This window comes from Engystomops pustulosus, chromosome 2 (genome assembly GCF_040894005.1).
Source record: "Engystomops pustulosus chromosome 2, aEngPut4.maternal, whole genome shotgun sequence".
NCBI lineage: Eukaryota > Metazoa > Chordata > Amphibia > Anura > Leptodactylidae > Engystomops > Engystomops pustulosus.
The window spans coordinates 98096095-98123386 of record NC_092412.1 but is presented as its reverse complement, the minus strand read 5'-3'; the positions used below and the strand labels follow the sequence as shown (position 1 = coordinate 98123386).

The 27292-nt window shown below is 40.9% G+C and overlaps 1 protein-coding gene across 4 annotated transcripts; it reads right to left on the bottom strand.

The window, feature by feature from the left end:
- Positions 1–221: 221 nt before the first annotated feature.
- Positions 222–27236, bottom strand: LOC140118143 (serine/threonine-protein phosphatase 2A regulatory subunit B'' subunit beta-like). 4 transcript variants are annotated; one of them, XM_072135643.1, is made up of 14 exons: positions 27214–27236; positions 25390–25781; positions 13629–13814; positions 10049–10152; positions 7603–7705; positions 6580–6654; positions 5403–5489; positions 3834–3987; positions 3569–3617; positions 2544–2633; positions 2288–2463; positions 1864–1982; positions 1676–1782; positions 222–1077 (listed from the first exon to the last, which is right to left on the bottom strand). In XM_072135643.1, exons 2-14 carry the CDS (start codon positions 25717–25719, stop codon positions 933–935), a joined length of 1725 nt encoding a protein of 574 aa, XP_071991744.1. In that variant the 5' UTR covers positions 25720–25781; positions 27214–27236; the 3' UTR covers positions 222–932. The 4 variants fall into 4 exon arrangements, with proteins under 4 accessions (XP_071991744.1, XP_071991743.1, XP_071991742.1 ...); XM_072135642.1 differs by having other exon boundaries at positions 27105–27229; XM_072135641.1 differs by lacking the exon at positions 27214–27236 and adding an exon at positions 26647–26716.
- Positions 27237–27292: the final 56 nt, after the last annotated feature.

Here is a 27292-nt window from a genome sequence, read left to right as displayed (position 1 = left end):
TTCCTTCAACAGCGACGGTGAGGGCCTATAAGCCCACTGTGGAGAGTGGGGAGGGATAAACACGGTCATGGTATGAGAAAGCAGGTGGATATGCCCAGTGGTCCAGTCTGCTTTGAGCCAGCTTTTCAGGAAAAACAGGCCTAGGCTTCACTGTTTTATGCCAGCCACACAGACTGAAACATACAACACACCTGAAAAAACATTGGTAAAACTTTACAACATTGTGTGCAAAATAGAGTTTATTTGAAAATACAATATTTAAATTCATAGTCTTTAAACTTTTCTACACAGCAAATATTTACATAAGTAGTTTTATCCAAAGTAATATAATAAAATGAACAAAATGCCTGAATTTACATATGTACATTTAAAGGCACTCTACTAAATAGTTGCGTTTTCTTCTGGAGAATACAACAAAAGTCTTTCATTGATGGGTCCTGTTACAAAATGGAATGTGACAAGAACGACACCAAAGCAAATAGGTTCTATAGTATATGCTGCCTAAGCAAACAGCTCAGCATAGGATCAGCATACACAGGCACGACTAGGACAAAATGCAACACAAAAAAAAGAGACACCCTTCTATGCAAGGGGCAGACAGCTAGCTCAAGAGTCCTTACAAGTTATTGAAAAACCCCAAGCATGGGAGGTATGAGGGGTGGAGATGTCCTTTAAGTATTGGTTAGCGAAACTTATAAACATACAATGGAAATATGAACACGTCCAGATTATTGAAATGCAGGACTCAACAACGCACAGCAAAGTAAATGTGATCAACATAAATAAATAGTTTAGCAATAAATAAAAAAAATCATTGCTTTTTAAGTCACTTTTGATTGTTTTAAGTTATTGTATATTACATATATAAAGTGCTGTCCACAGCAGATACACATGGCAGGCCAGCTGCAGGATTCTCTGTTTTACTATTCAGTTCATTCAAAGTCATCTTCATAATCATATTCCTCAATGTCCACTTTTGACTCTTCAGAGGCCATATCCAAGTAAGATCTTTTATCCATTACATAGGTTTTGTCATTCACTACATCCGTCTCCAACGTATTTAATTCTGCGTCATACCTGACATAGAAAAATATTGATAAAATAGGCCCAATACAAAATCTGTGTGTTCACTTCACACATTGTGTACTAGTATTAGATTATCTACAAGAGACCAACATTTCTTCTGCAGATCCCTCATGTTTCCCTGATGGAAGTCTTTTCTTTCCATGCAGAGGTGAAATTGCAGCAGGATGTATTACTGGAAAAGATTTAGCTTACCTGTACATGAACATGTACATTGTCAGCATGTGTGGTCCAAACTCTGGCAGGAGAATGGACCTGCTGAGCTTTGGGGCCCGGTCAGTCTCACACATGGGGTTGTGTAGACCATGACTGTGTGTATGAGCCAAAGGACAGCCCAAATCCTTAATATAACTTTAACATGATCCAAGCTCTAAAGTTATATTTATCAATTAAAGAGAAGTCTTTAAATTAAACAGTTAATTATTTTTAAAAAAATAGCCAGAAAGCAGAGGCTATGAAATTGTTTAGTTGATGTGCTTTCTGTGTTAGACTTGTATTACTGGCATTAATAGTAAATGTATGAAGGAGCATATAGAAGGATCAATGAAACAATACATTTTCCACAACCCGTGAACATTATTTCTCTTCCTACCCATCATTCCACTGTTCTGTGGCTGCTTCTTCAGCTACTAAGATGGCATATTCTTCAGCAGCATATTTTTCCCAGTCTGAAAGTTCTTGTCCTTCATTTTCCCCAACCTGCAGGATAATCACTGGCGTCAGAGCAGACAAACCGAAGCCTTACATCTTTATACAGGTTGTGGATTGTTCATTACTTACACGCAATACAGAAAATGGATCCTTCTGTTCATGGTCCAAATATTTGTCAAGATTTATGAAAGTGTCAAAAAACAGATTTGCTTGTTTGCATTTCTTCAGGTCGTGGAGTGTTATTTTACCTATGGAGAATAGAACATTGTCAGAATGTTAAGGATCGTCCATCCTTATGTTAGCTCCAAGTTGGTAAGGTGCTTCCATGTCTTGTTACAACACTATATTGTAACATACTAGTAAAACCCTTGTCAAGGTGCTATTCTAGGGAGGCACATGTAGAAATATTGGGTACAATGTATACAACTCTGCATTATCAGATATCAGTGGTATACTTCATAACAAAATTATACACACATGGTAAAAGGAGGACACATCCTTCTTCTACACCACTGAACACTGTCAAAATGTTTAATCTGAATTTGACACATACCATCACACTGAGGTTTTACAAGATCCAACATCTGACACAGACAGTCCTCAAATGGTAAGGGCTCAATAGCCATGCTCTCCATCTTCTGGCATTGTTCCTCGTAGAAGTATTCAAGCTCATACATGGACAGCACTCCATCTCCATCAAGGTCCATACAGCGAAACCAGTACTCAATGCTGAAAAATCACAGCCAAAACAAGTGTCAAATACAAAACATACATACATGCATTCAGAAACCTACAGATCTTCTACTCACCTTGTCTGTGTTTTTTTGTCCTCTTCAGATAGGAGAAACCACACAAAGTCTGCATAGCTAATCTTCCCCTCCTTTGGTGCTTTTCGACCACTGAAAAATAAAATAAATGCAGAAACCAGTAATTTATCAAGAGAAAACCACCAATTTATCAAATGCTCAAAGATAAAAAGCTTAAAAATGTAATTGGGGGAGGGGGGGGGGGATTGCACTTCTAAAATAGACAGAGGGTGGTCCCTGTACAGTAACAGGGATTTTACATATTAGTTACTTCACATTGTAGATGTAGTTTAAAAATGAAGTAACTAGTCTATCAAAATCCTGACCCTTTCCATATTTTTATAAACTTTGCATTTCCAATTGGAAATCCATGCACTGGAGGTCACAGCTGCAGACACTGCTTCGTTCACCTTCCTTGTCAATGTATAGAAGGGCAGATTGTGTCATCTATAGGGGAAATATAAAATACTGCTGCAACAAACTGCAGAAGTTAAGGGTGGACTTGCCTTATGCCATTTCATCAGTTCTGTTGACTCACATTTCCTAATCCCTGTGAGAGGTTTAAAGAGGACCCATCAGGTCAATTTGGGACCCTAAACCAACTACAGTTCCTTATGGACCTGTGGTTTAGGGTCCCAAATAGACTTGTTTGAAGACCGTACGTGGAGAAAAATGTAAAAAAAAACTAAAATAAACTTTTATACTTATCTATATGTGACTCCAATGAGGCACATCAGAAGATCCTGCTCCTCTCGCAATGCAGCAAGTGAAGCCAGGATAATGCCCCAGCGTATGCGCTGTACCTGTACCTTATTTTTTTTTTTACTGATTTCTCACACAGCTTACAGGCAATTTGGGATGCTAAGCCACTGGTTCATGAATGACCTGTGGGTGGTTTCACCATAACAGATTTCCTTTAAATGGATCCAAGTACTTTGCGCAACATATAAAATTTGAACACTGGTTTAAGAATATCTTGGAATTTATGTTGCGATAAGAACAGGAATAAATAAAAAGAATATACTCACCGAGTAACTGCTCCAGAGAATATTCTTTCAATGATTCTACTTGCTATGGCTGTGGGTAAAGAGTGAACATTAGTAAATTAATCCTAAATTGTAGTTAAAGTGGAATATAATCTCATCTATATACTTCAAATCGGTTAGCATTTTCCTACTGGACAGTGAATCTTGACCCTGATACAGAAGAAAGTTTCCCCTCCGCTTCAGTTTTTATAAGCACAATACAAGACTACTGGAAGGATAGAGAAAGTACAGTAAGGGATTATTTTACCATGGTCGTTGTGTCTGGATAAGTCCTGCTCATCAATGTACAAGTCGTGGTCAGCATCTAGCTCCCAGAACTTGCAATAGATGACGTAAAAATGTTCATATGAAAAGTAATCTGCTGACTGGTTGATATCTTCCTCCTCTAGCAGGGACACATGCTGAAAATACAAGGAGTTATACATCGATGAGCTACAATAGCAATCACATTTCTTAATAGGACACCTGTCATCAGGTCTCTGACACTACTCCTGTCACCACTACCTGTTTGAGCAGCTCACAAGGATTCCATCCCAGCCTTTATCTGGTCAATTCATAAAATAATCAATCATTCTAAAATCATATTTTCTTTATTATGTAAATGAGGCTGGTCACATGGAGAGAGTCAGTGATGTCACCCTTGTTAACCCTCCCCCGTCCTCACCTTGCTCATGTCTGTGTGTAATGTATAGTAAAAGCATTGCTAGTGTGTGTGACATGCTGCATCTTCCTAATACACATCTAGGAGACATCAGCTACACAAGTACCTGACATGTTCTCTTCTCCCACACACATGTGAGACACAGACATCAGCTACAAAGGTAATGTATAGGAGTAGTTGCATGTCAGGTTGTTACAACTACTACAGGCTGTCAGTCATGTGTATAGGAGTATCTCATACACACAGGTTGTAGGGGGAGTGGCCCCCAGCACCATGAAGCAGATAGAGGAGCCGGCATCATGAGTGACACCATTATACATGAATAAGCTGGACTACCGAGTATGATAATGATTCCTTGGACCCATCTCAGGTCATTTGCATACAGCTTTACTACCTGATTGTTCAAGTTTACAGGCATGTAGATGGACAATATTTATGAAAATATATTTCGTTTTGAGTGGTTAATTAAAAGGACATCTAAATTTAATATAAATTTACTTATGGTAATGAGCCAGAGGTGCTTAGGCCTACGACAGTGCCCCCTTGGCTCCGTCCGCTAATAAATTATGCATGTCCCTTTCATAAAATACATTTTTTTGGACTTTCTGCAAGGGCTGCAGACAGCAATGCTGGCTAAGGCTAGGTTCACTTCTAGATTTTTTGTACATGCTTAGAGCGTACAAAGCCTATGGCATATATATGCGAAACGAGTCCATAGGACTTACATTGGCAGGCAGAGATTTTTTTTTTTCCCTTTATCTACTTCGTATACGTGGTGTCCAGCAGGAGCCAGTGGTAGAAAAGACGGAGCAGCCAGGATTTTCCCATCCTACTTACAGCTGGAGAGCATATTATGAGTTCAGCGGAGCGTACTCTGGGGGAGTCTCCCGGGTGATGTAACCGTTACATCACATGGGAGACACCCGGAACAGACAGCAGCAAATCACTGGCTGCTGCTGATGTTCCCACCTTCCCCTGCTTTCAGGGGGTGCAGTCCAACAGGAATCCTCCCAACAAATCGTTACAATAAACTGAAAACAGTGATTTGAATCTAACTCATGTTTCTAATGCAAAATACTGAGTAGAATACTGGTGTAAAACGCACAGAACCAGAACTGTCCACTGATCACCTCTACATATATAGATCATACTCACCTGCAGAAAGTTACTTTTCCTGAGCTCTGCACACGTGATCCGACCAGACCATGACCGGTTTACTATGTAGAATATCCTCTGAACTACCTAGAAATAGTATATCAAAAGTTATTATGCAGCGTGATACACAAATTGTGTTCAACTTTGAAAGGGCCTCTATTGTTATTGCTTTGTTGTGCCCTATTTTATCTTCACGATCTGTGAAAGAGAACCCCATTATCTGTAAAGCACTGCAGCATATGCTGGTGCCATATAAATGTTAGGTCTACCATCCTGCTGCTACTTAGGGTCAGCTACACAGAGTCAAAGATATAGGAGACATATCAGCGAATCTCCTGTTCAATAGAGCACTATGGGAAGCATGTAACCCAATTACTACAAGGCCATCTGATAAGTGGAGAAACTTGCACTTTTCTTATTTCACTCGTTCTGGAAGTCAGTTTATTATAAGAAGTGCATTTTTATATAGTGTCAGTATAGCACATTGTAGAGATGACCCCTTGAAACGGTGGTCACTGGCGAGCAGATCGACAAGGTTAAAAGGAAACCCATGGAGAGTTTAACACTGAAGTCAAGCTTCCTCTGTCTTAGAACACCCCATTTACTGTAATTGATGGTCCTGTGTCCAGGGACTTCATTGATCAGATCTCCGGAAGTCCAGCGCATGATGTAAATCACATGAGAGGTGGTATTCAGAGGCAGGAAGAGCATGACTTCAGTGTTAAACTCTCTGCCTCCCTGACTGTATACATCTAACATCAAAATTGATTTTCAGGATGCTGCCACCACACGGGGCCATGAAAAAGAACATTGGCTTTTTGGGCCAATTTCTGATGACAGATTCCCTTTAAGGTTAAAACAAACAAAAAACCACCCCAGCAATATGGCACCAATGTTTGTGTGAATACAACATTTCTATGGCTATAAAAAGCAATTTCATGCCTGGACCTCATTCACACGAACATGCAGGGATACACAAATAGCGCCCCCCATAGAAATCTATGGCACCCGGCACCGAGAGGTCAATATGTGCCATCTCGCCACACCGTGACCAAACAGACGGCCACTCGGCTTTCAATGGAGAGGGGAGAAGAGAGCTCACCCCTGCCCTCCTACACTGAGCATAGGTTTGCGTGAATGAGGCCTAAGACCCATTACTTAGGGAAACATTACTTACTGTTGTGATGTACCGTGAATGAAATTCTGAAGCTTCTTGTAAAAACGTTAAGTGAGGGTGAGTGTTCACCACATCCTGTAAAAAAAAGTGAGGGGAAACTGTACATTAAATAAGAAAGGTGTCCCAACAATCTAGCAGTTTTAGCATCTAAGACTGCTTTCACAAGGATGCTGTGGGGATGTATGCCAACAGACATATGTCCCCATAGACTCCTATGGCGCCTGGCCGGTGTGACTACATACACTCGTTCATACGTCTGTGTGATAGAGGCCTCAGGAAGATTGTGTATAATGGGGTATCCTGAAAACTTATGTGTAATCCTAAATTCACCAAACCTCATAAGTTATGCTCCAAATATCTTTCGGTATTAAACAACAGATCTGTAACCAAGGACCTTGTTGCCCTCTTGCCAATATCTTTCTAGTTTTAGAACAGCCATGGAAAGCGGGCCGAGGAAAATTAGGTCTGGCCCCTTTTACAGATCTCAAATAAAAAAGAGCACTAGTCCAGCCCTGGTGATAAGTGAGTAAAGCTAGCCGTTTGGAGTTTGGTTTTGGTGCTATTGTGTCTTCCTTTCTATTCAGATGAGGAGCGGTGTTGAGTCATTTGTTCAGTTTATGTAGACTCAGCAGTCAGATGTAACTCTGACTAATGCAAAATCTGCAATTGTCACTTAAGCTCCCACAATGCACTCAGTTCTGGTACCTACACATTCTGTTTGGTTTAGAGGACAACAGAGCAAATCATGTAAGCCCCAAATTGATATTGTTCAAAGTAAAGCGAGATTACCTTTATGTAAAGCAAGAAAAAAGCCAGTCAAGTTCAGGTATCTTGTATCCTAGTATTGAGTATAGCTGCTGACTTTCACCCTTTACTCATCAATCACTGATATATTAGTAATCAACAATTAAAATAACTAGGGATGAATGTAGTTGTGCTGCTGCCAAGATACAGAAAACCTGTACTTCACGTGTGCGCCTAACATGAAGAGCAAACGTCCATAGCGTATCATAACATGCTTACTTGTAAGAAAGGTATAAAATCCTCCTGTTCCAAATAAGTACAGCCAGGCTTGGCTAATAGTTGCATAAACTTTGCAGCATCATCATGACAAGTCTGCAACACCCTAAATAAAAAGACAGCATTGAGCAGTTTTTCTTAAAAGAGGATTCAAAAGTCAAAGATCATACGAGTGAAAACAGTGACATCTTTGGATGTGATGGGCAATGCTTGTGGCTTAGCTGTGAGTGTACTCAGACTGTAGACCACTCTGCGAGAGCAGGGTCAGGGCAAGTACAATTTTTATTTTGCCTCTTCTCCCAGGGGTTTTTCCAATCAACGGAGTAAATCCTGGTGGGAACCATAAACACTGGGTTCAGGCAGGAATGGGCCGTTTGGGAGCAAGTCAATGCTGAGGACATGTATTGCACTGGTGCCACACCATCTGTTGGCAGGCTACAGCTAGCTTATTTTGCCAAAAATTGGTCTGGATCCATACAGAGTGATGGCGCATTCACACGTTCAGCTTTTTTCAGATGCAGTTTTTGAGGTCAAAAGCAGGGGTGGATCATAGTGGGCGAGAACATAATTGAGAGGAAATGTTCCTCGGATTTTTTCACGCCATTCCTGAAACCCACTCTAAGGAATAAAGATGGGAACTAAAGACCAACGTAGCTTAAAGAGGAACTGTAAAGGATTTTTTCCCCCCACAAATCAACAACTCTTCGGATGCAAAACAACTGATTATTATCTTTGTTACCCAAACCCTGCAGTTTCTTTGCTATACCCCTCAGTAGCTGCTTCCTCTGCCTGCGCTGATTAGCCCTGGAGTCTGTAGAATAAACAAACTCTACTGAGGGGAGGGGCTGCTGGTCTGTGCTCAGAGGAGGTGGTCATGTGACAGAGCTCTCTCTCTCTGTATGTAGCAGAGCTGGATGTGTTGCAGACAGTGGATACATATGTCTCCTGAATAGACTAGTGAGGTACAAAATCTCCCCTGTTCCTTATCAGTCCCTCCATTCCAGTCTGATTCCACAGAACTTTGTCACTCCCTGCACCTCATGCTGCTCCTCCCCCTTTTTGGTCATCTGCACTTTGTGCACTGTGCAGATAAGCTATTAACCCTTAGCGCTCACACTGCACAGGCTATACACTTTATTAATGATTTCTACCACTTATTACATGTTCCCTGCTCCTTTATGTGATGTATATAGTGACTAGCCTGGAAGTTTCCATCTTTTATGTGCGTTGTTCAGTGGATTTACTTGTGGGGAAACTAAATGGATTTAATGCTAAATTACTTTGAGAGAGAACAAGGAATTATGGGATCTGTGGGCAAGCTACCTGACCTCAGCTTGACAGATATTAGTCTCCACCCACTTCACCTCTGGTGAGAAAGAATTTTGTCAAACACTTTCAGAACAGAAAATGCCATAACCTTGGAAAGAAAAGGGCGAGCAGCACAAAGTAGGGATCGTTCTATTTTTTTTTCCCCCCAAAGGGGAAATCACATAGATTTTTACCAAATTATTATATCTAACTTTACAGTTACGCTTTAAACAATACAAGAGGCAATCCCAAAGAGAAAACTGAAAATACTAAAAAACAAGGTCACCATGTGCTCTCCTAATGAAGCGGTAGTTTAAAGAGAACCTGTGAGCAGAAATATAAATAAATCACTACCAGTATGTTGTGAAGCAGCTTAACATCTTCCACACCTTCTACTTTTCATGGCCCATCTAGAAAATTTGCTTTGAAGTGAGATGCAAGATGGTAGTATAAAGTCACTGAGGCAAAGAGTTTAATCCTGAGGTCAAGCTTTCCCTCCCATGGATATTCCGCTTTGCTTTAGAGGATGTTCTGGTGTCTGGGGATACAAGGGACATACCTCTATGACCTTCTATAACCAAGTGACATTGCACTTCAAAAAGTAAAGTTGGAGAGGCATAGAGTTTAGTACAGAAGTCATGCTCTCACAATCTGGAAACCAAAAGAGCTGGTTACCTGTATTCCTGGACGAAGGGCCATCAAATACAGTGAAGAGCGTATTCTGTAGCAGGGAGAGCTAGACTTCAGAGGTGAACTCTATGCCTCCGTGACCTTATACAACCAATTACAGAGAATATTTTCTGGATGAAGCCGCCTAATTGGGCAAAGGAAGGATCATCTGGAAGGTGTTCATTTGCATTACAACATACTGGCAGGTGTTTATGAGGTTATTTTCTGCTGACAGATTCCCTTTTAAAAGGCACAATTATATATACCCTGCACAGGAAGGGCAGAGATATAAATATATATATAAAAAAATAAAAAGGTCAAGGTATACAGAATGTTATACATCAATTTTATCTATACCCGCTATATATCTTGCTGCCTGTAGATTACACATTTTCATGGTGACAGGATGGCATTTAACGCAGACAACTTGTTTATTTCTTATTGTATTTGAAAACTGTAAAACTATACTTACTTTCTCCACATAGCCACAAACTTGTGCACTGACACATATCCGGTCCTGTCGCCGCCAGCTGCATAAAACAACGGTGCTTTCCAGTAAAGTGGACATTCACAAGCCTTGGGATACAAAATATACAGATGTGTGTGGTAAGAGGAGATTGTGCCTATAGAGCTGTGACGTCAGTGCAGGGACACCAGGCATTCACAGAATAAAGTGCACTGCAGAGAGATTTCCTTGCATCTGATGGAGTTAACAATTCGATTTAAAAGGGGTTTGTCCAGAGGTTTAAAAAAAATATGGGGCAACTTTACTTCCAAAACCGCTCCCACTTATGAGCAGTGCAAGTTATTGCAACCAAGCTCCATTCATGTCTATACAGCTGAGCTGCTGAATGAACGTAAGAGTTTTCAACCTCCGGACATCCCCTTTAATAATATTTTGCAGGAAACTACACAAGCCTCTTCTGAATAGTACAAGAAAGCATGGAGGGGCAGCATGTCATGCAGTGTAAACCTTGAGGCCGAAACAAACCTTCCCAGATGGCCATATATAGCCTTGTGGAAATGGCAATCTGTAATACAAGGCAATGATAGAAGACAGGCCACAGTGAGCTCTTAAATTCTCTAAAGAATCACACGAGCAGCATTTGTCTTGTACGCTGTCCCAGGAAATGTGGTGTACACAGCAAAAATGTTAAACAACGTGCATGAAGGTCCAAACACAAGATCCTCCAACACTAAAAACACAACGCCACACCGTAAAACTGCAGGGCAACCCACAAAGCAGAGGTAATACAACATGGACCATTTTGTGTGAACCTCCACAGCTCGTCTGATTAACGTATTCAGCCGAATCCCATTAATATGAGCTCAAAGCTCAAGACCAGGCCGCCTGGATCGCGGCCGTGAAACTACATAGATGAATTAAAAAGGTAGGTCCCAGCTCCGCAGTTAAAAATGGTAACATCCTTTCTATTTTAAGATGTTTAAATAAAGACATAACTATCTGTACTTAACAGCTTATTTAATTCACCTATGGACAATATATATTTTATTACAAAAGCTAATACTACACCCAGTTCCACCAATACACTGCCTGCTATGGCTGCCTACTGTTTGGAACAGAGATTTAGTACAAGTTGCCTATTTGGAACTTTTTTTTTCTAACCACAAAACTATACAGGGTGAAACAAAAAAGGTTGGGATTGTGGAATGCCTTACAAAATACACATCTGCTCAAAAACCTAAATATATACATGCAAAAAAAAAAATAAATAAAAAAAATTCACAAATCTTTCCAATTCTAAGCTTGGGGACAACTTTAACCCCTAAACGCCGAAGCCACTTTTCACCTTCCTGACACGGCCCATTTTTTCTAATCTGCCCTGTATCACTATAAATGTTATAACTTTGAAACGTTTTAACAAATCCAAGGGATTTTAAAATTGTTTTCTCGTGACACTTTGTAGTTCATGTTATTTAAAAAATGTTGGTGGTTTGTTTTGCATTTATTTACGAGAAAATCAGATATTTGGTGAAAATAGCAAAAAAAAAAAAACTTAATAACTAATGGAATGTCTTCTTTATGTGGACATGGTTTTTTATGCATCCTCTCATTTTTGTAGGAAGTTATGGGGCTTTGAACGTTAGGTGCGATTTTTCACATTTTCATAAGAAACGCAAAATCCTGCTATTGAGGGACCTGCTCAGGTTTCAAGTCACTTTGAGAGGCCTAAATAAAAGTAAAACCCCATAAATTACCCCATTATACAAACTACACCCCTCAACGTACGTAAAACAACTTTTATGAAGTTTGTCAACCCTTTAATTGTTTTACAGGGGTTATAACAATACCCCGTATGTGGTGGTAACCTGCTGTATGGGCACACTCCAGGACATGGAAGGGAAGCTGCGCCATTCAGAGCAGATTATGCATTGTCACTTTTTATTGGCTATACAATCTTTATGTTTTTGGCAATTTGGACATATAAGGGCTTATTTTTTGCGACAGGAGATGCACTTTACAAATATTTCATTTTAGTGGGTCATTAGCTTATTGATGAGATTTTATTAACTCTTGAATGTATGGGTGAAAAGAAAATTGTCAATTTTGGTTTCCTTTGTTTTTTTTTTTTTGGGGGTCGTACACTAAAAATACTATATTCTCTTTATTCTACAGATCACTATGATGACGGTGATATCTCATTTACATAGTTTTTCATTTATTTTTACAATTTTACTGGAAAAATAACTAATATAGAGGAAATCTCATTTGTTTTTGTATCTCTTTTGTGAAGAGATTTTATGAAAAATGTACATTTTTGGCGAGTTTTTTGGAGTTTTGTTTTTAAGGCGTTCACCAAGCAGTCCCAATAATGTTTCTGAGTTATTGTACGGATTGATACGGACGCGGGGATCGGAACCACGAACCTCCCCCCCCCCCCCCACGAATCAGTTGGTCCGATTCTTGTGAAATGCCCCTAACACGCCGCGGTCAGCGCGACTGCGGCGTGTTAGGGGTTAACACCTGCGATCGGAAAAATCTCTGATTGCGGGTGTTAGAGGCGGGTGTCGGCTATAATATATAGCCGACACCTGCAGGTTCTGGCCCCGGCTCCGTTCAGGGGCCAGAAGTTTGACGTAATAGTACTGCATTTTGCGGGAACGCGCCTCCCACAATGCAGTACTATTACGTCAAATGTCGGGAAGGGGTTAAAATCTTAAATGGAAACTCCATTTCCAGGTTCACTTCACTCAAGCTTCACATTAAACCAGTCCCCAAAGAGAACAGAAAACTGCAGTCCACATAGTTATTCCTGGGTTCAGCAAAATGAAGATTCCACATTAAAACAAAACAAAAAAACAAAACATTAATCAATCCCCAACACCGCCCCCGTGGTGTGACAATACAAGGTCATTGGATCAATTTTTAAGAAATATTCGTCAATTTTGATTTTCTCGATCCAAATGTGCATTTCTCAAGATATCCACTTTTTGAACATTTTTTTTTACCAATTTTGATTTTCCAGTTACAGCGCCATAGGTTAATGAAAATGACTTGGATTGAATTCATTTACTTTTTCTATGTAATCTGCAATAAAAGGGGTACCCATTTAAGATTTTTAAGTTGCATATTTTTGAGTTTGGAATCACTGAATTTATTTTAAAATATTTCACATGTAGATCTTTAGTTTTTCAATGAGATGTGTATTTCATGAGATATTCCACGGTCCCAACCTGTATAATCCATCTGCTTAACTCCTCCTGCTCTATAACATACACTTAACCTATCACTGAAAATTTTGGTATGGTAACATCCTTTATTGCAACAGGGTGGAAGGAACTGGCAATTCAAGTAATATGAACATTAAGATAGGCTTTAAAAACCAGTTATCTGGAAGAAAACCATGCTTCACCCACACCCAGAGATTACCTGCCACCAGGCCCTAATAGATTCCAGGAGTCCCAATCCCCTTTTAAACAAGGCTAGTTTCAGACTTGCACTAGATTTCTTTCTTTCCATAAAGGTTCGGCATGTATGTTTCGTAAAATTAACATTTTATAAGGATTTGAACAAATAATAATGAAAGTACCTTAGCTACTTTGCTCATATCTTCAAGACTAGCCCGCTCGTCAGGAAGAGCAGAAAAAGCCTTCTCAATCTTGGCAATGATACTATCCACATTAACATTGGCTTTTGGACATCCTTTGGGAAAATAGAATTTTGGAATGTGCTGGCTTAAGGTAGGAGTCCTTGGTTCTTCTCGCTTTGGTTGTATCTAATTGAAGGAAAAAAAAAAACAAAAAAAAAAACACAAAACTTAAAATTTTCCATGACACTGTTGAATAGGAGTCATTCATATCAGTAATTTTACTTTAACTGTATATTATTGGAGCAGATTACTTTTAAAAACCTTTGGATAAACTGGTGCAGAGTTATAGTAGACCGTCTAAAAATGCCAGAGATTGATGAGAGTCTGATGCTGAATGAGAAGCCTGGCATTAGCTGAGACTGTCTAGTTGTAACTTGAACCTCTTTTTCTTAGCTTATGCCAGATATATGCACCAAACTTGTGAAATAAATTTGTGACACACTTTTGATAAATGCGCTATAACGGCTTGTAGACAGTTTTTACGCAATCATTAAACAATTAAACCATTACAACAGCGGTCTTCTACAAAATTGTGGACCCCTAGGGGTTTGACTGCAACGGACACCAAGTGACCATAGGAACTTGCAGGCCGGTGATTGCCCCATACAGCTTTAGATATACACAGTCCATGAAGTTAAAACTAATAGATTCATTTCTTTACATGGAAGTTTCAATTTAAAGTGCAGTATAACAAGATGGGAAGCATGCAAAGCTAGAAGTTTCCATGTACCGAGCAGCGTCTTGTGCCAAAGCATCCCATGATTCCACAACTACCGACACCCAATTGTCCCATGTTATTCCTCCCAGAACCATTTCAGGGAGAGTACAATCAATTACTTGTTGCAAATCTCCTATTTCGACTTTAACATCAAAGATCTGCTAGATCACATGAAAAAGGTCTCATTATCAGTTCGAAAAATAGAAGAAAACCGAGCTGTTTTTATTGGCAAAACACCCATCAGGACCAACTCTGGAAAGCTTTGAAGTAACAGACTTATGCATTCTCATCTTTTATTAAGTCTTTATTAGGATTTTCTTAGTTTCTTATATAGTAACAGGACCAAAGAAATCTGTTCAAGTGACTAAATATATGGGTTGCATGACTAGGAGCCAAGGTCATGTAGACATGTCCCATGCTGCTCCCAATAGTTAGGGTTTACGTTTAAATCTGGAGCTGCATGGTAGGCCATAGGATGACAGATGACATCTGGTGTTAATGCTCCTTGTCCAAGCAATAAAGAAAAGTGTGTGGTTGGAAACTTGAGGACAGTGATCCAAGACAACTAGAAATACGGTCTGAAAACAGATTGAGTCATGAACCCCAGGTTCCTCTAGAAATGGTGATTACTTGCATTGTGGTTAAAGGGAATCCCTCATAGCTTTTTATCTCTACAAACTTTGGGCTCCATGTAAGAACAAAAGGAAGGTTCAGAAGAGGAGGTGGGCATATCTGAAGCAGGATGTGGGGTATAAAAAGAGTTAAAGAGAACCTGTCATGCAAAATAACCCCCCTAAACTAAATATATTTTCATAAACTGCCATTGGAGAGCATTGCCTCTATCCCTTCATTGTCCCTCTACATGCCTGTAAACCTAAGCAATGAGGTCCTAAAGCTGTATGCAAATGACCTGTGAAATGTCCAATGAGTCATTAGCATATTCAAGCTGTCCACTCTATTCATGAGTGGGAGGCACAGCCACACCCCCAGTGCTTGACTGACAGCCTGTATAATGATGTGCTTCCTGGTGCTGGTGGCCACGCCCCCTGCAGCCTGTGTGTGCATGTGTGTGTGTATAGGAGAGATACAGCAGCTCCAGGCTGCAGCCATGTTACAGCAGAACATGTCAGATTCATGTGTAGCTGATGTCTGTGTCTCTCACCTGTATATTAGGAGGATGCAGCATGTCAGCAGATGCAGCACACACACTAGCCATGCTTTACTATACATTACACACAGACATGAGCAGGGGGAGGGGAGGAGAGGGGAGGGGGAACAGGGGTGACATCACTGCCTCTGACCATGTGACCAGCCTCATTTACATGATAAAGAATAGATGATTTTACAATGAATAATGTATGAAATAACTAGATAAAGGCTGGGATGGGATCCTTGTGAGCTGCTCCAACAGGTAGTGGTGACAGGACTAGTGACACAGACCTGAAGACAGGTGTCCTTTAAGCCCATAAGGGCTTTTTCTAAAAATTTATTTTGGTGGAATACTGATCCAGGAAATGGAATCAAAAGGTATGAGTAAAGAAAGAGCTACATAATGGTTATATCGCTTTGAAGGGCTGAAAAGCTGTGATAGATTCCCCCTTATAGTAGCTCTAATTGAAAACTAACGCTGTATTTCCACTTCCTATGATGCCCTCCCACTGCCATAATTGGTCATGGGAGGTTTCATGCCATGTATGCAAATAATGCTCTTTGGTAAGACCACTGCTCCAGGAAAGGGGTTTGAAACCTTGCAGATGCAAATCACTGTTCAGTACTGCACATGCCCGGATATTTGTAGAAACAAAGCCTTCAGTCAAAATAAGGGGGTATGGTTCACTAGCAGCCAGAGAGAAAACAAGAGTCATATTCTGAATAAAAGTCAACTATGCAAATTAGCATTTCAGAAAACAGCTGTAATTAAAAGGTACAGTGTCTCACTGGCAACTCATTTTAGGTTACATGTTTTGTAGTTTTAACCCTTTACCAGCAGGCATTGTTAGTTAGGAGGGTAAAATTCTGGTGACCGGTGTTCTTTAAGATTGTATGTGCTGAAAAACGTCCCCTCTGCTTATACACGAGTCACAAGTTAAAATACAACACTTAAAAAAAATAAAATAATAAACTTATATACTCACCCTTCGATGGCCCCGATCTGCAGCGCTGCTCCCCCGATGTCCGCGCGGGTCCTCTTCTGGCTTCCCGGCTCCTCTTCTGTCTTCTGTAAATCGCGCTGGACGTCATACTAAGTGCCGCCCGGGAGAGAGCAATGGCGGCGCCCAGCGCGATGTACAGATGACGGCGGAAGCCAGAAGAGGACCCACGCGACATCTGGGGAGCAGCGCTGCAGATCGGGGCCACCGAAGGGTGAGTATATAAGTTTTTTTTTTGTTTTTTGTTTTTTTTTTTAAGGCTGGGCAGCACTATATACTACTGGGGGCAGGCTGGGCAGCGCTGTATACTACTGGGGGCAGGCTGGGCAGCGCTGTATACTACTGGGGGCAGGCTGGGCAGCGCTGTATACTACTGGGGGCAGGCTGGGCAGCGCTGTATACTACTGGGGGCAGGCTGGGCAGCGCTGTATACTAGAGGGGGGTGGGGGGTCTGTGACCAATCCATTTCCCGCCCTCGGCTTATACTCGAGTCAATAGGTTTTCCCAGTTTTTGGTGGTAAAATTAGGGGTCTCGGCTTATACTCGAGTATATACGGTGTATATCTATATCCATCTATATCTCAAAATAATTTACTACACCATTAAAGATGCTTGGTACAGCGCTCAACACAACGTGGCTACAATACAGAACTGGGAATCTGGCTCCTTTGAGGCAAGAGTGGAAGTTGGGTTTCCTTAGAACAGGGGTCGGGAACCTTTTTGGCTGAGAGCCATGAACGCCACATATTTTAAAATGCAATTCTGAGAGAGCCATACAATATGCACGTGCCCCCCAGTAGATAGGTAGCCACAACAAAAACAAAATACACACCACTCCTGCACTCCATGCAGCAGTCTCCTCGGCTGCTTAAGCGATGTTGCCTGGGTCGTAGAGAGGATTGCCACCAGATGTGACAAAGGACGTAACATCACAGTCTGCTGATCAGCCATCAGAAAAGCCACATCTGCCTTAGAACAAGAATTTTCCGGGTTTGGGAATCATTGCTCTAATGCATTCAAATGAACCCTGAACCTGGAATCCCACTATCCACAGTTACGATAGGACTGTATGGACTTTTCATCCATAGTGATATAACATGTCACTCAGCAGCTTTACCAACTAAGCCACTGAATAATGGGATATGTATGAGGGTAGAACATTACACCACAATGCACGGAATGTTAGGACAAGATACACAGGATAAGAGCATTAGGAAAAAGACTTTTCTTAACTTCTTACAAGCATCTGATGGTCAGTTTTGTTTCAAAAGTGCAAACAATAATGTTACCCCCATACAGGAGGGAAAAAGAAAACAAAAAAAAAAAAAAAATTTATAAACAAGAACCAAGTATAAAATATCTCCAAAGTACCAAAATTACACAGAAATCCAGACGTAAAAAAAGAAAAACGTTGACGTTCTAGCACACCTAGTATTAGGATTATAGAGGACGTGCTACTAGCAATAATCTGCTACACAGATAAAGTAGAAGAGTTGAGGAAAATTGGAGAAGGTTTTATAATACAAAAAAATAACATTAAATTTGCTGAAATGTGAACACTCCTTTAATGCAGCTGTATTGTAGAAGCACTAGGTGAAGTTTGCATGTTAATGGGGTTTTCCCCACGAACACAAGTTAGGCCCCAAGTTGCTGATCATGGGGGTTTTAGTGACGAGACTCCCACAGATCACAAAAATGAAGGGTCCGATGGGGTCCCCTCGTCGCTCAGTCATTGTAATGGAGCAGATAGGCGCGCATGACCTTTTTACTCCATTAATCTCTATGGAGCTGACTGAAATTGCCGAGCGTCATTGGGACCAATAAAGAAAGCAGTACTGCTGCGTATCCAGGGGCTGCATGATTATCGGTCATTGAACATTGCTGCAGACTGATCAAGTGTTAATGGCGTGTATTCTGTGAATGGCATTCTGGGAGCAGCTGTGACAATAATTTGTAGTTTGTTATGACATTTTGAGAAGTCGATTCACAGAATACAGGTTGCCGTTAACATGAACCATATTCTCCGGAGGCCTGTGCCGATGGCAACTCACTGACAGATTATTGTCACTTGTATCAACCCCAAGTCCTGCTATTAAATACAGTTATATACACACACACACACAATAAAAGTTTACTGTTGTATAGTTCTATTAAAAAAGCTAAACCATCATATGTTGTTGCAAAAAGGAAAAATTTACATGAATACAAGTTTAGGTTTTAACATCGGCTCATCAGATCTTAGAGGGAGTGGTGGAAATTTCACACAGTATCACAAAATCCCACATTGACAGCTGTTGTCTGAATAGTGGAAGGGAACTTGTGTCCTATTATGGCAATGGAAGATCATGCAGGCACCAGATACAATCTCACATAAGAAAATGTGGAAAGTTTATTTTAGACAGATCTTCCCTTGATATGACGTTCTGAGAAGAGTGCAGATACAAGAATCGTGCACCATGCAGAAGACATTAGTACAATGTACAACTACATGCGCTATAGTATGCAGGTTTATCTGATCACACCATAAACATTCTGCTCATTCTACAGATTCTTCTACCTCTTAAGATTAGAAACAATCTTATCTGTAGGGTAGAAAAACATCACTAGTGTCAGAGAAAGCACAGAAAACTGTTAAATAGAACATGCAGATGACTAAAAAACTTCAACTCAGATCAAGTTCACACCATGCAACCGTCAGCAAACCGACCTGAACCTGCTGAAAAGCCTTCAGCCGCTTCTTAAATCTGGAAGGTAAAACAAAGTCGCAACCACGAGCCAATAATGCCAATTCCTTCCTCAGATCTGGGTCTTGCCTCAAAGAGATCTCCTTTATCCTCATATTTCCAGATTTCATATAAAAATGGAAGAGACCAAGAAAGCTTCCAGAAGAGCAGAGCTGCAATCCCTTTAATCCTCAAAAGTCAAAGCTTAGGCAGCAACTTCTAGAAGGGATGAGCAACGCAGGAGCAGGACAGATGCACTGTCTGGGTCCATACATTGACAGAGACTAGCACATAGCCAGCGAGAGACTCTGCTAGTACTGTCCCCATGGGGAGGGGGCAGCCCTTTACAAAAGACATTCCAGACACTTTGCTCTCCGACAGGTTCTTGTGATAGAAGAGTAGAGGAGTTCACAGTCACAAATGGGGGCAGGGACTAGCAAGCGTCATACAGAAAAGACCCCAGCAGTGCCTTTACATTCCAGGTCCCTTTAATGTGGCCTCTATCACATCAGCAAATATGCAGCAATTGATAAACCAGAGAGGACAGTGCAGTTATTTAATACACCACATTGATTCTACATTGACCTGGTTAAGGTACAAAAACATTACCCATCTGAAAGCGTGGGAAGCGTATCCGATCAAACACAAGATCATTTACTTTTAATCACCGAATACCAATTGGATCCCAAAAATGACATCCTTTCCATGGTTCAAATTGATCACAATAAGTAAATCATTGGCCAAGTTTCTATACAACTCACAGCCTATAGAGAAGAGTGGCACTGTTCCATGAAGAAAGAAGTAATATTTCAACGCTCAACCTGTTCTAAATCTGTCCATACATTAGATTAACACTGAGAGATAAGCGTTTGGTTAACAGCTATCAAAAGGTGTATGGCCAGGAAAGCAGGTCACCCCACTAGAGCCATAAGTCACAGTACACCTGGTTAGATTGCAGGGGACACCCAGATTCCACAAAGCCCCAGCATAGGAAAGAAGAAAACTACATTTATATAGTGTCACTATGCTGCTAAAATAAAACAAAACATATGTATATCTAAAAGCAAATCGTAGATGAAAGAACATTGACTATAAAAACCCTACAAAGTGATTAGAACAGCGGCGGTCCTTCCACATACCTTGTCAATATAAAGTCCAATAGTAAAGGTCTTCATGGCTCAGATTTCCTCCTGTCCTATTAGCATTGTACGTGTGTCCTATTCATACATAGGCCGTACATAGCACTGCTGGAGTGTAATGAGAGGATTTACCCCATTCACATTCTAGGAATTCGCTCCTTTGCTCTCCAAGCAGCAAATTCTGTTTAACCATAAACTATTCTGATAACAAAGAGCACAACTCTTCATTTTTCAAGACAGACAAGTAAATAGATGAAGTAAGAAGGACTGTGTCACATCTCTGAAGACAGGCTCCTAGACTTGCTGAGAAACGGCAGCATAGATACAATGACTATAGACATACCAAAAGTACCCAAATTTACTGAAAACATGCCATTTGCAGCTGACAATAGTGACAAATGTACACCAGACATAGAAAAAGTGTAACATGCTTAGTGCAATTTAATAGTGTATGTATGAAATACAAGAAAACTAATAGAAATACATCCGTTTCCTGGACAATGACTTATTGCCCAGCAGTATGTGTGCTGGACCGTTCTTTTTTAGTGAAGACTGACAGACTCTGTCAAGCTGGGGGTTATTTTTAGTGAAGACATGCAAGTTATTTATCTCCCCCCCATGTGACAGCCCACATCACACATTCCATGTACATGTATTATCCAAGATTGAACATAGAAGAAACCAACCACAAAAAAAAAAACAAATTAACTAAAATCTATACAGACTGAGGCATCTGCTTGGTGCTCCAAGGTCCAAAGTGCAGAAAAACCAATTCTTAAATTTGGGTCGAAAGAGTAATAAGCTTTCTCTCTACATCAGAACCGAAAATTGCTTGGAACACACACACACACACACACACACACACACACTCGAAATCCTTCTTTTCTTACACTTCCTCAATGCATTTAGAGATAATATCTTGTTTAGATGTAGGTGGAATCTTCTCTGAATTGCTATGCATTCTGTTATATGTGGAGAAAATGTGCAAATTTTTGGCTCGGATCAGTCAGCTTCGGCCGTGCGAGCCCACAGAAACAGGGCTGTGGAGTTGGAGTTGTGATAAATTAGAATTAAGGCCAGGGGTGAGAAACATTTATTGATCCAAGGGCCATAATGTCATACTGATCAACTTTAAGGGGATGCATCATTAACCAGCAGCATAGGTGAACCAACAACCACATTACAGCACAAAATGCCACCCCAGAAATTATAAATGTCAAAGTACAGCAATAAATACCAACCCAGCAATTCAGAGCAGGCAATAGTACTGAAGACCCCTAGAGCAAAACAATACTACTAGAGACCCCATTAGCATCCTAATACAGGAGGAGCAGAGCAAATAAATCCTCTCATTTCTGGGCTCCTCTTCTCTCCTCCATGTGCTGCTCTGCTGTGGCCTATGCTGGTTGTATGCAGCAGCGTCAGGACCTGGAGCAGTAAAGGATATGGGAGTAGTACAGCTGACAAGTACTTCTCACTCCTGGGTCCTCTCCTGCAGGCATTCTGCTCTGGATCCTGACCTCCACGCTTACAACCGTGTCAGGAGTCAGGTCAGAAGTGGACCTGGGAGCAGTGAGAACTTCTCAACCCACTCTTCTGCACCAATGAATGCATGCATCAGTTATGGAAGCACTCGCTTGACTGTCAGTAGGGAGTGGACCGCAACTCATGCTCGACAGGCTGCATGTGGCCCATCAGTGCACCCCGATCCCTTTTTAGTTGGAGGTGGATGTGGCTGCACTTTATGTACAAGCTCAGTAGTGAAGCTACTCTGTCCCTTATTGCTGTGATCTATAGCAGAGAAGAAATGCCGCATTTATCTCAGAATTTCTAGATGGACCAGGAAAAAGGAACTGCAAGTGACCTTTTTGGTGGAGCTGGAGTCAAAATTTGGGAAATGGAGGGCTCAGAGGTTTGGTTTAGGGACTCCCCAGCCCTGGAAAAGCATTTGTCTGTAGGATATCAGTCAGCTCATTCCTCCATTGTCCCATAGCAGCTGTGATAAACTAGAATACAAGTCAACTGTATCATTTTCCAGAAGAATATTTTAAGGTAATCGATCTTACAAGACTTGCAAGCCTCTACACCAACAGATACTACTAAAGAATGAACACCGGGCATGATTTTACAAGCTAAAAGGATCAGAGTAGAAAAACCACCCACTTACATTCTACCAAAATAATTCAACTCCGTGTCCTTCTAAAGACAAGGACAAAACCGCACTGTGGCCAGGTGCTATACCCTCCTATTCTGGCTGTGATCTGCCCACAATTTGTGTCTAGAGGCCACATTAGTCAGAATTAGAGCCGTGTGAATGGGGCCTTACTGGGTCAGGGTGATTGTGCCATATTATTGCATGTCAAAAGGGATCCCAATACCTCTACAGGTCAGAGGTTATTTGCATATATTTTAATACCATATTACATTAAAGCAGCTTAGTCCCAGCACTGGACAACCTGCTTTTATTTTAATTGTTTGAATGTAGATAGTCACAAACTGTACTTCTCGTCTCCTGTTGCACTGTTCCCCCAGTTCAGACAATGGACAAAATGATTCACATTCTGCCAATTTGAATTGTTTGTTTAATTCTGGAAGAACATGTTTCAACCAACAATCTGGAAAAAAAAAAAAAAAAAAAAAAAAAAAAAAAGAGACAAGGAAATGCAGAGTTATGGTATTTCCTTCACTAGTTTAGTGCCACCTGGTGTTACACATTCATGTGTACAACATGCACTGGAGGTGGACATGCACACTTAGTCACCCCAAACAGATAGCGGATTACTATACAGATCCTATGGAACGGCCCACTGAAACTCCCTTAAATATTGCTGCTGACATCATCTACTGCCCATGCCCAGCTCCTAGATCCCTACCAATGATTATCTACTCCCAACATGTGTCCCCTGATATCTGAGAGGGGGTGGGGAATGGGGGGCAGCTCAACATCCTTCAGCATATACAGAAGTAGTGTGTCCTAGAATGAACTTCACCTTTTCTACAAGTCTTTATAGAAATGCGGGAGGATTTCTGGTGTGTAATAAAGGCTAATCCATACACACCAGCTCCTGCCTTGTAGACAGTAATGTGGAATGCCTATAGACAATCCGGTTTAATATGTTTTAGGCAGAGGGCGGATAGTTCAGAAAATATGAATGATGCTAAATTTAGTGCCCGGTGCCAGCTGTCAAACACATAGGCCTATGAATGACGCGGAATGAAATTTTAGCTAATCCTTTCAAGAATGCCAATGCATCCTGGAAATTTCACTAGCGTTCCTAAAATAGAGCATTACTATACTGGAGCAGCCTCAACAATGGTTGTAGAGGACACAGAGCTACAGCATATGTAACTTTAATCCCGTCACAGGCCACCAGTATCGGGCTCTGCAGCCTTGGTATGATCCACTTTTTAAAGTATTTTCCACCTCTAGTAATGGAGAATGACATAAGCCAGCCATACACGAGATAGCAATCTCTCACAGCGCCCCCGCAACATGCAAGATGTTTATTTCAACAGCGAGATGGATAGAAGCAGCTGCCAAACACCTCCAGCGACACTATTCTCCGGGAGGAATACAACCATTTTTCATGTCTGACAACTCTATTCTCTGGCTGGCAAGACCATCCTGCTGCTGGTACCATCTACAATAACTAATGCTAATCTATACAATCCTGCTAGAAGAATTTAGGTACTTATTGAAGGATATTCACTCTAAGGCTAGCAGCACACGGCAGTGGCTAGCCTGCAAATTACAGACAATGAGCCGAGCGGATTTCACAGACCAACGCCAGTGCTGGGAATGGGACTCCTTCCTCACATCATGATATAAAGAGAGTCCCTTCTTCCCTGAAAAATATCAGCACCAAACTAATTCTTACTGTTTGGTGCTCAAGTTCCATGGGAAAAGGGAGACTCTGGGCATCTAATCACCCGTCAAAGTTTTGTGCTTTTAGCCTTAGATAGGCTTCTATTGTTTCTCAAACCAAGAAGGGAACCCCTCCTCTAAGTTTGTCTCGTACATGATCACATACCCCAATTTATGCCAGTTCCTGACTGCCATATAGTTTTCTCAGTATAAAGTGAAAAAAAAACAAAAAAAAAAAAACCTGCAGCACCTTCGGTGATTCCTTCCATCAAAGAAGAAATGTAACCAACCCCTGTTAGGGGTACTCACCCGATCACGACTCGTCTTATGACTAAATGCCACGGAAAGGGGACCTGGAATGGACCATGATCCTCCTGTATGGAATTGTTAGATTCTGGTATAATAAAGCAGCCTCTAACCACAAAGTTTCCCACAAGGTTCCAAAAATTAGGAGCTTGGGATCAGTTTATAAATCAAGAAAAAGAAATTCTGGAAAAATAGGTGGCGCTAATAGCCAGGAATATTGACCAACTATCCGAAATAATAATAAACCCAAGTATTATAATAAATTAGGTTTATTATTATTTCGGATAGTTGGTCGATATTCCTGGCTATTAGCGCCACAACTTTTGCCAAAATTTCTTTTTCTTGACTCCTTTATAGAGCTTGCTCAGGTGTTCTAGCATAATCTATAGCAATCATGCCAGTCATGTTCTTTTGTAGTATAGCACTGCAGACCTAAAAAAGGAATTGCAATGAAGAAAACTGGTAATAACCGTTTTTTTGGGTTCCATAAGAGGGCTTTAACATAAAAGAGGTTTCGTACCTGTCTAAAGGGCTCCCACTCTGAATAAGGAATTTTAAGACATGCTTGCTCAGCCAACCTCTAATGACTGTTCTATAATGAAGCCCCGAGACCACACAGTTTCGCAGTTTCTATAGCTCCCTTTCACAGTTTCTGTAAAAATGGACCAACAGTGCACGCCTCTGGTATGTCTATAGTATAGACCAATAATTCAGTAGGTGGAACATACAAAAAACACAAACAGACAAAGCCTCCACAATGGCTAAAAGGTAAATTTGATATACTTTGAAGAGCTACTTACCACTCTTGATCCATTGGATCTACGGGTTCTTGGAGTAAGCCCATTCCTAGGGCTGCCAAAGGCTCCAATGGGAAGAGCAGAAGGAGATCGAGAGGGAGGACTACAAGTCACTGGTGATAAGGACACGTTATCTAGCAGTTTATTAGCAGCCTGCATTTTGGAAGCGTCTCCACTTTCATTAAGGTTCTCGAGCATAACATTTTCTCCATTTTTGATTCTTCTCAAGTAGTCCTTCAGTAGTAGCTGCGTTGGTGTCTCACTCAGCCAAAATAGAAATAGTTCATCGACCTTCATTTTTAAAACTGGCTGTAAAACCTTGTTTGCAGGCATGATAAAGCTTATCAGTAGAGACGTGGTACGTCCACTACTTGCTGAGTCAACAGTAGTTTCTCCTGCAAAACAACAAAAAAAAAAAGGAAAAAGTAACTGAATTTATAATTAATTCACTGTACATAAATATCTGAGTGTCAGGATGGTCACATAGCCACCGTGTTTTGTCATTGTTTTCCATGGACAGCACAGAGAATGACCTCTATTTGTCTATTTGAATTTTTACAGACCACATTTTGTAAGAAAACAAAACATTGAATGACATCCTATTTTTTTTTTACTTAACGTATGTTTTTATCCTGGAGCCATATATTAGAATTACCAATCTATCAAAATAATGAGTACACAATAGCCATGAGCCCCCTTAGGTACATCACTACTAAAAAAAAAAAAAAAAAAAAAAAAGGGACAGAGTTCTGAGTTTCCCCAAATCGAGCAAGGGTGACCGAGGTTGGTGATGTATATGAATACAGCTCATCATATCCTAGGCTTACACCTACACTCTACTTCATTATGGCGTGGGGAGTGCCAGTAACTGATGGGAGGTTAGAATTTAATTAGAAATATACAGGGTTTGTTGTCAGTATTTACAGGAGCTATGCCATTGACACCATGTATATATTATATATAAACACACACATTTCACATGAACTGACAACTTATAACAAAGTCACCTGAATACAACATTAAACCCTTGAGACAGATAGAAATAATACATTAAGATAAAGGCATCAGGCTCTATGGTGCAGCACACTGTATTCTGTGCACATTGTAAAGCAGAATAGCTGCTAAAAACATAACACTTCAATGTTTTTGACACAATAAATATCCTAATATCTTCCAACCATCGATACTGCACCTGACACCTTTTAATTCACAAGCCAACAGTACATAATGCCATGTGGAGGCTGACTGTTGTATACATACTGTATAGAGGGACCAGCACAGTGCATATGGTAGCCAGCTCCTGTACTCGAGACATGAATAGCCACCTTCTTCTGCAGTACAGGGGCAATACTCTGCACAGAAAATGTGTAGTGCATTAGTAGGTCTTCTGGGGCCACAGCAGGTATATACTGTAGTATACTCCACAGCTACCACACACACATAAAGGTAGCAGCACAACCACCAACTGCACAGGAGCAATAATCTGCAGAGCAGTAACTATGTACATACATACAGGTAACAGCACCAGCAACTGCACAGGAGCAATAATCTGCAGAGCAGTAACTATGTACACACATACAGGTAACAGCACCAGCAACTGCACAGGAGCAATAATCTGCAGAGCAGGTATATACATTCCACACAAACAGGAAGTAGCACCAATTGCAGTAACTACGTACACACATACACAGTGTACAAAGTCACCAGGAGCCACGTACCGTCCTGTCACCCCTGTCCCTCTACATGAATGGAGTAACGGGCGGCAGAGACACTTCCGCTCTGCACAGCGCTCTTTTACACCTCACTCGGCGGAAGCCGACATATTACCATGGAGTTGCTCCCGGTAGGTATGATGTCACGGGAAGGGGCGGAGTCCTCACCTTGCAGAAAGCAGATATGCAGTGAT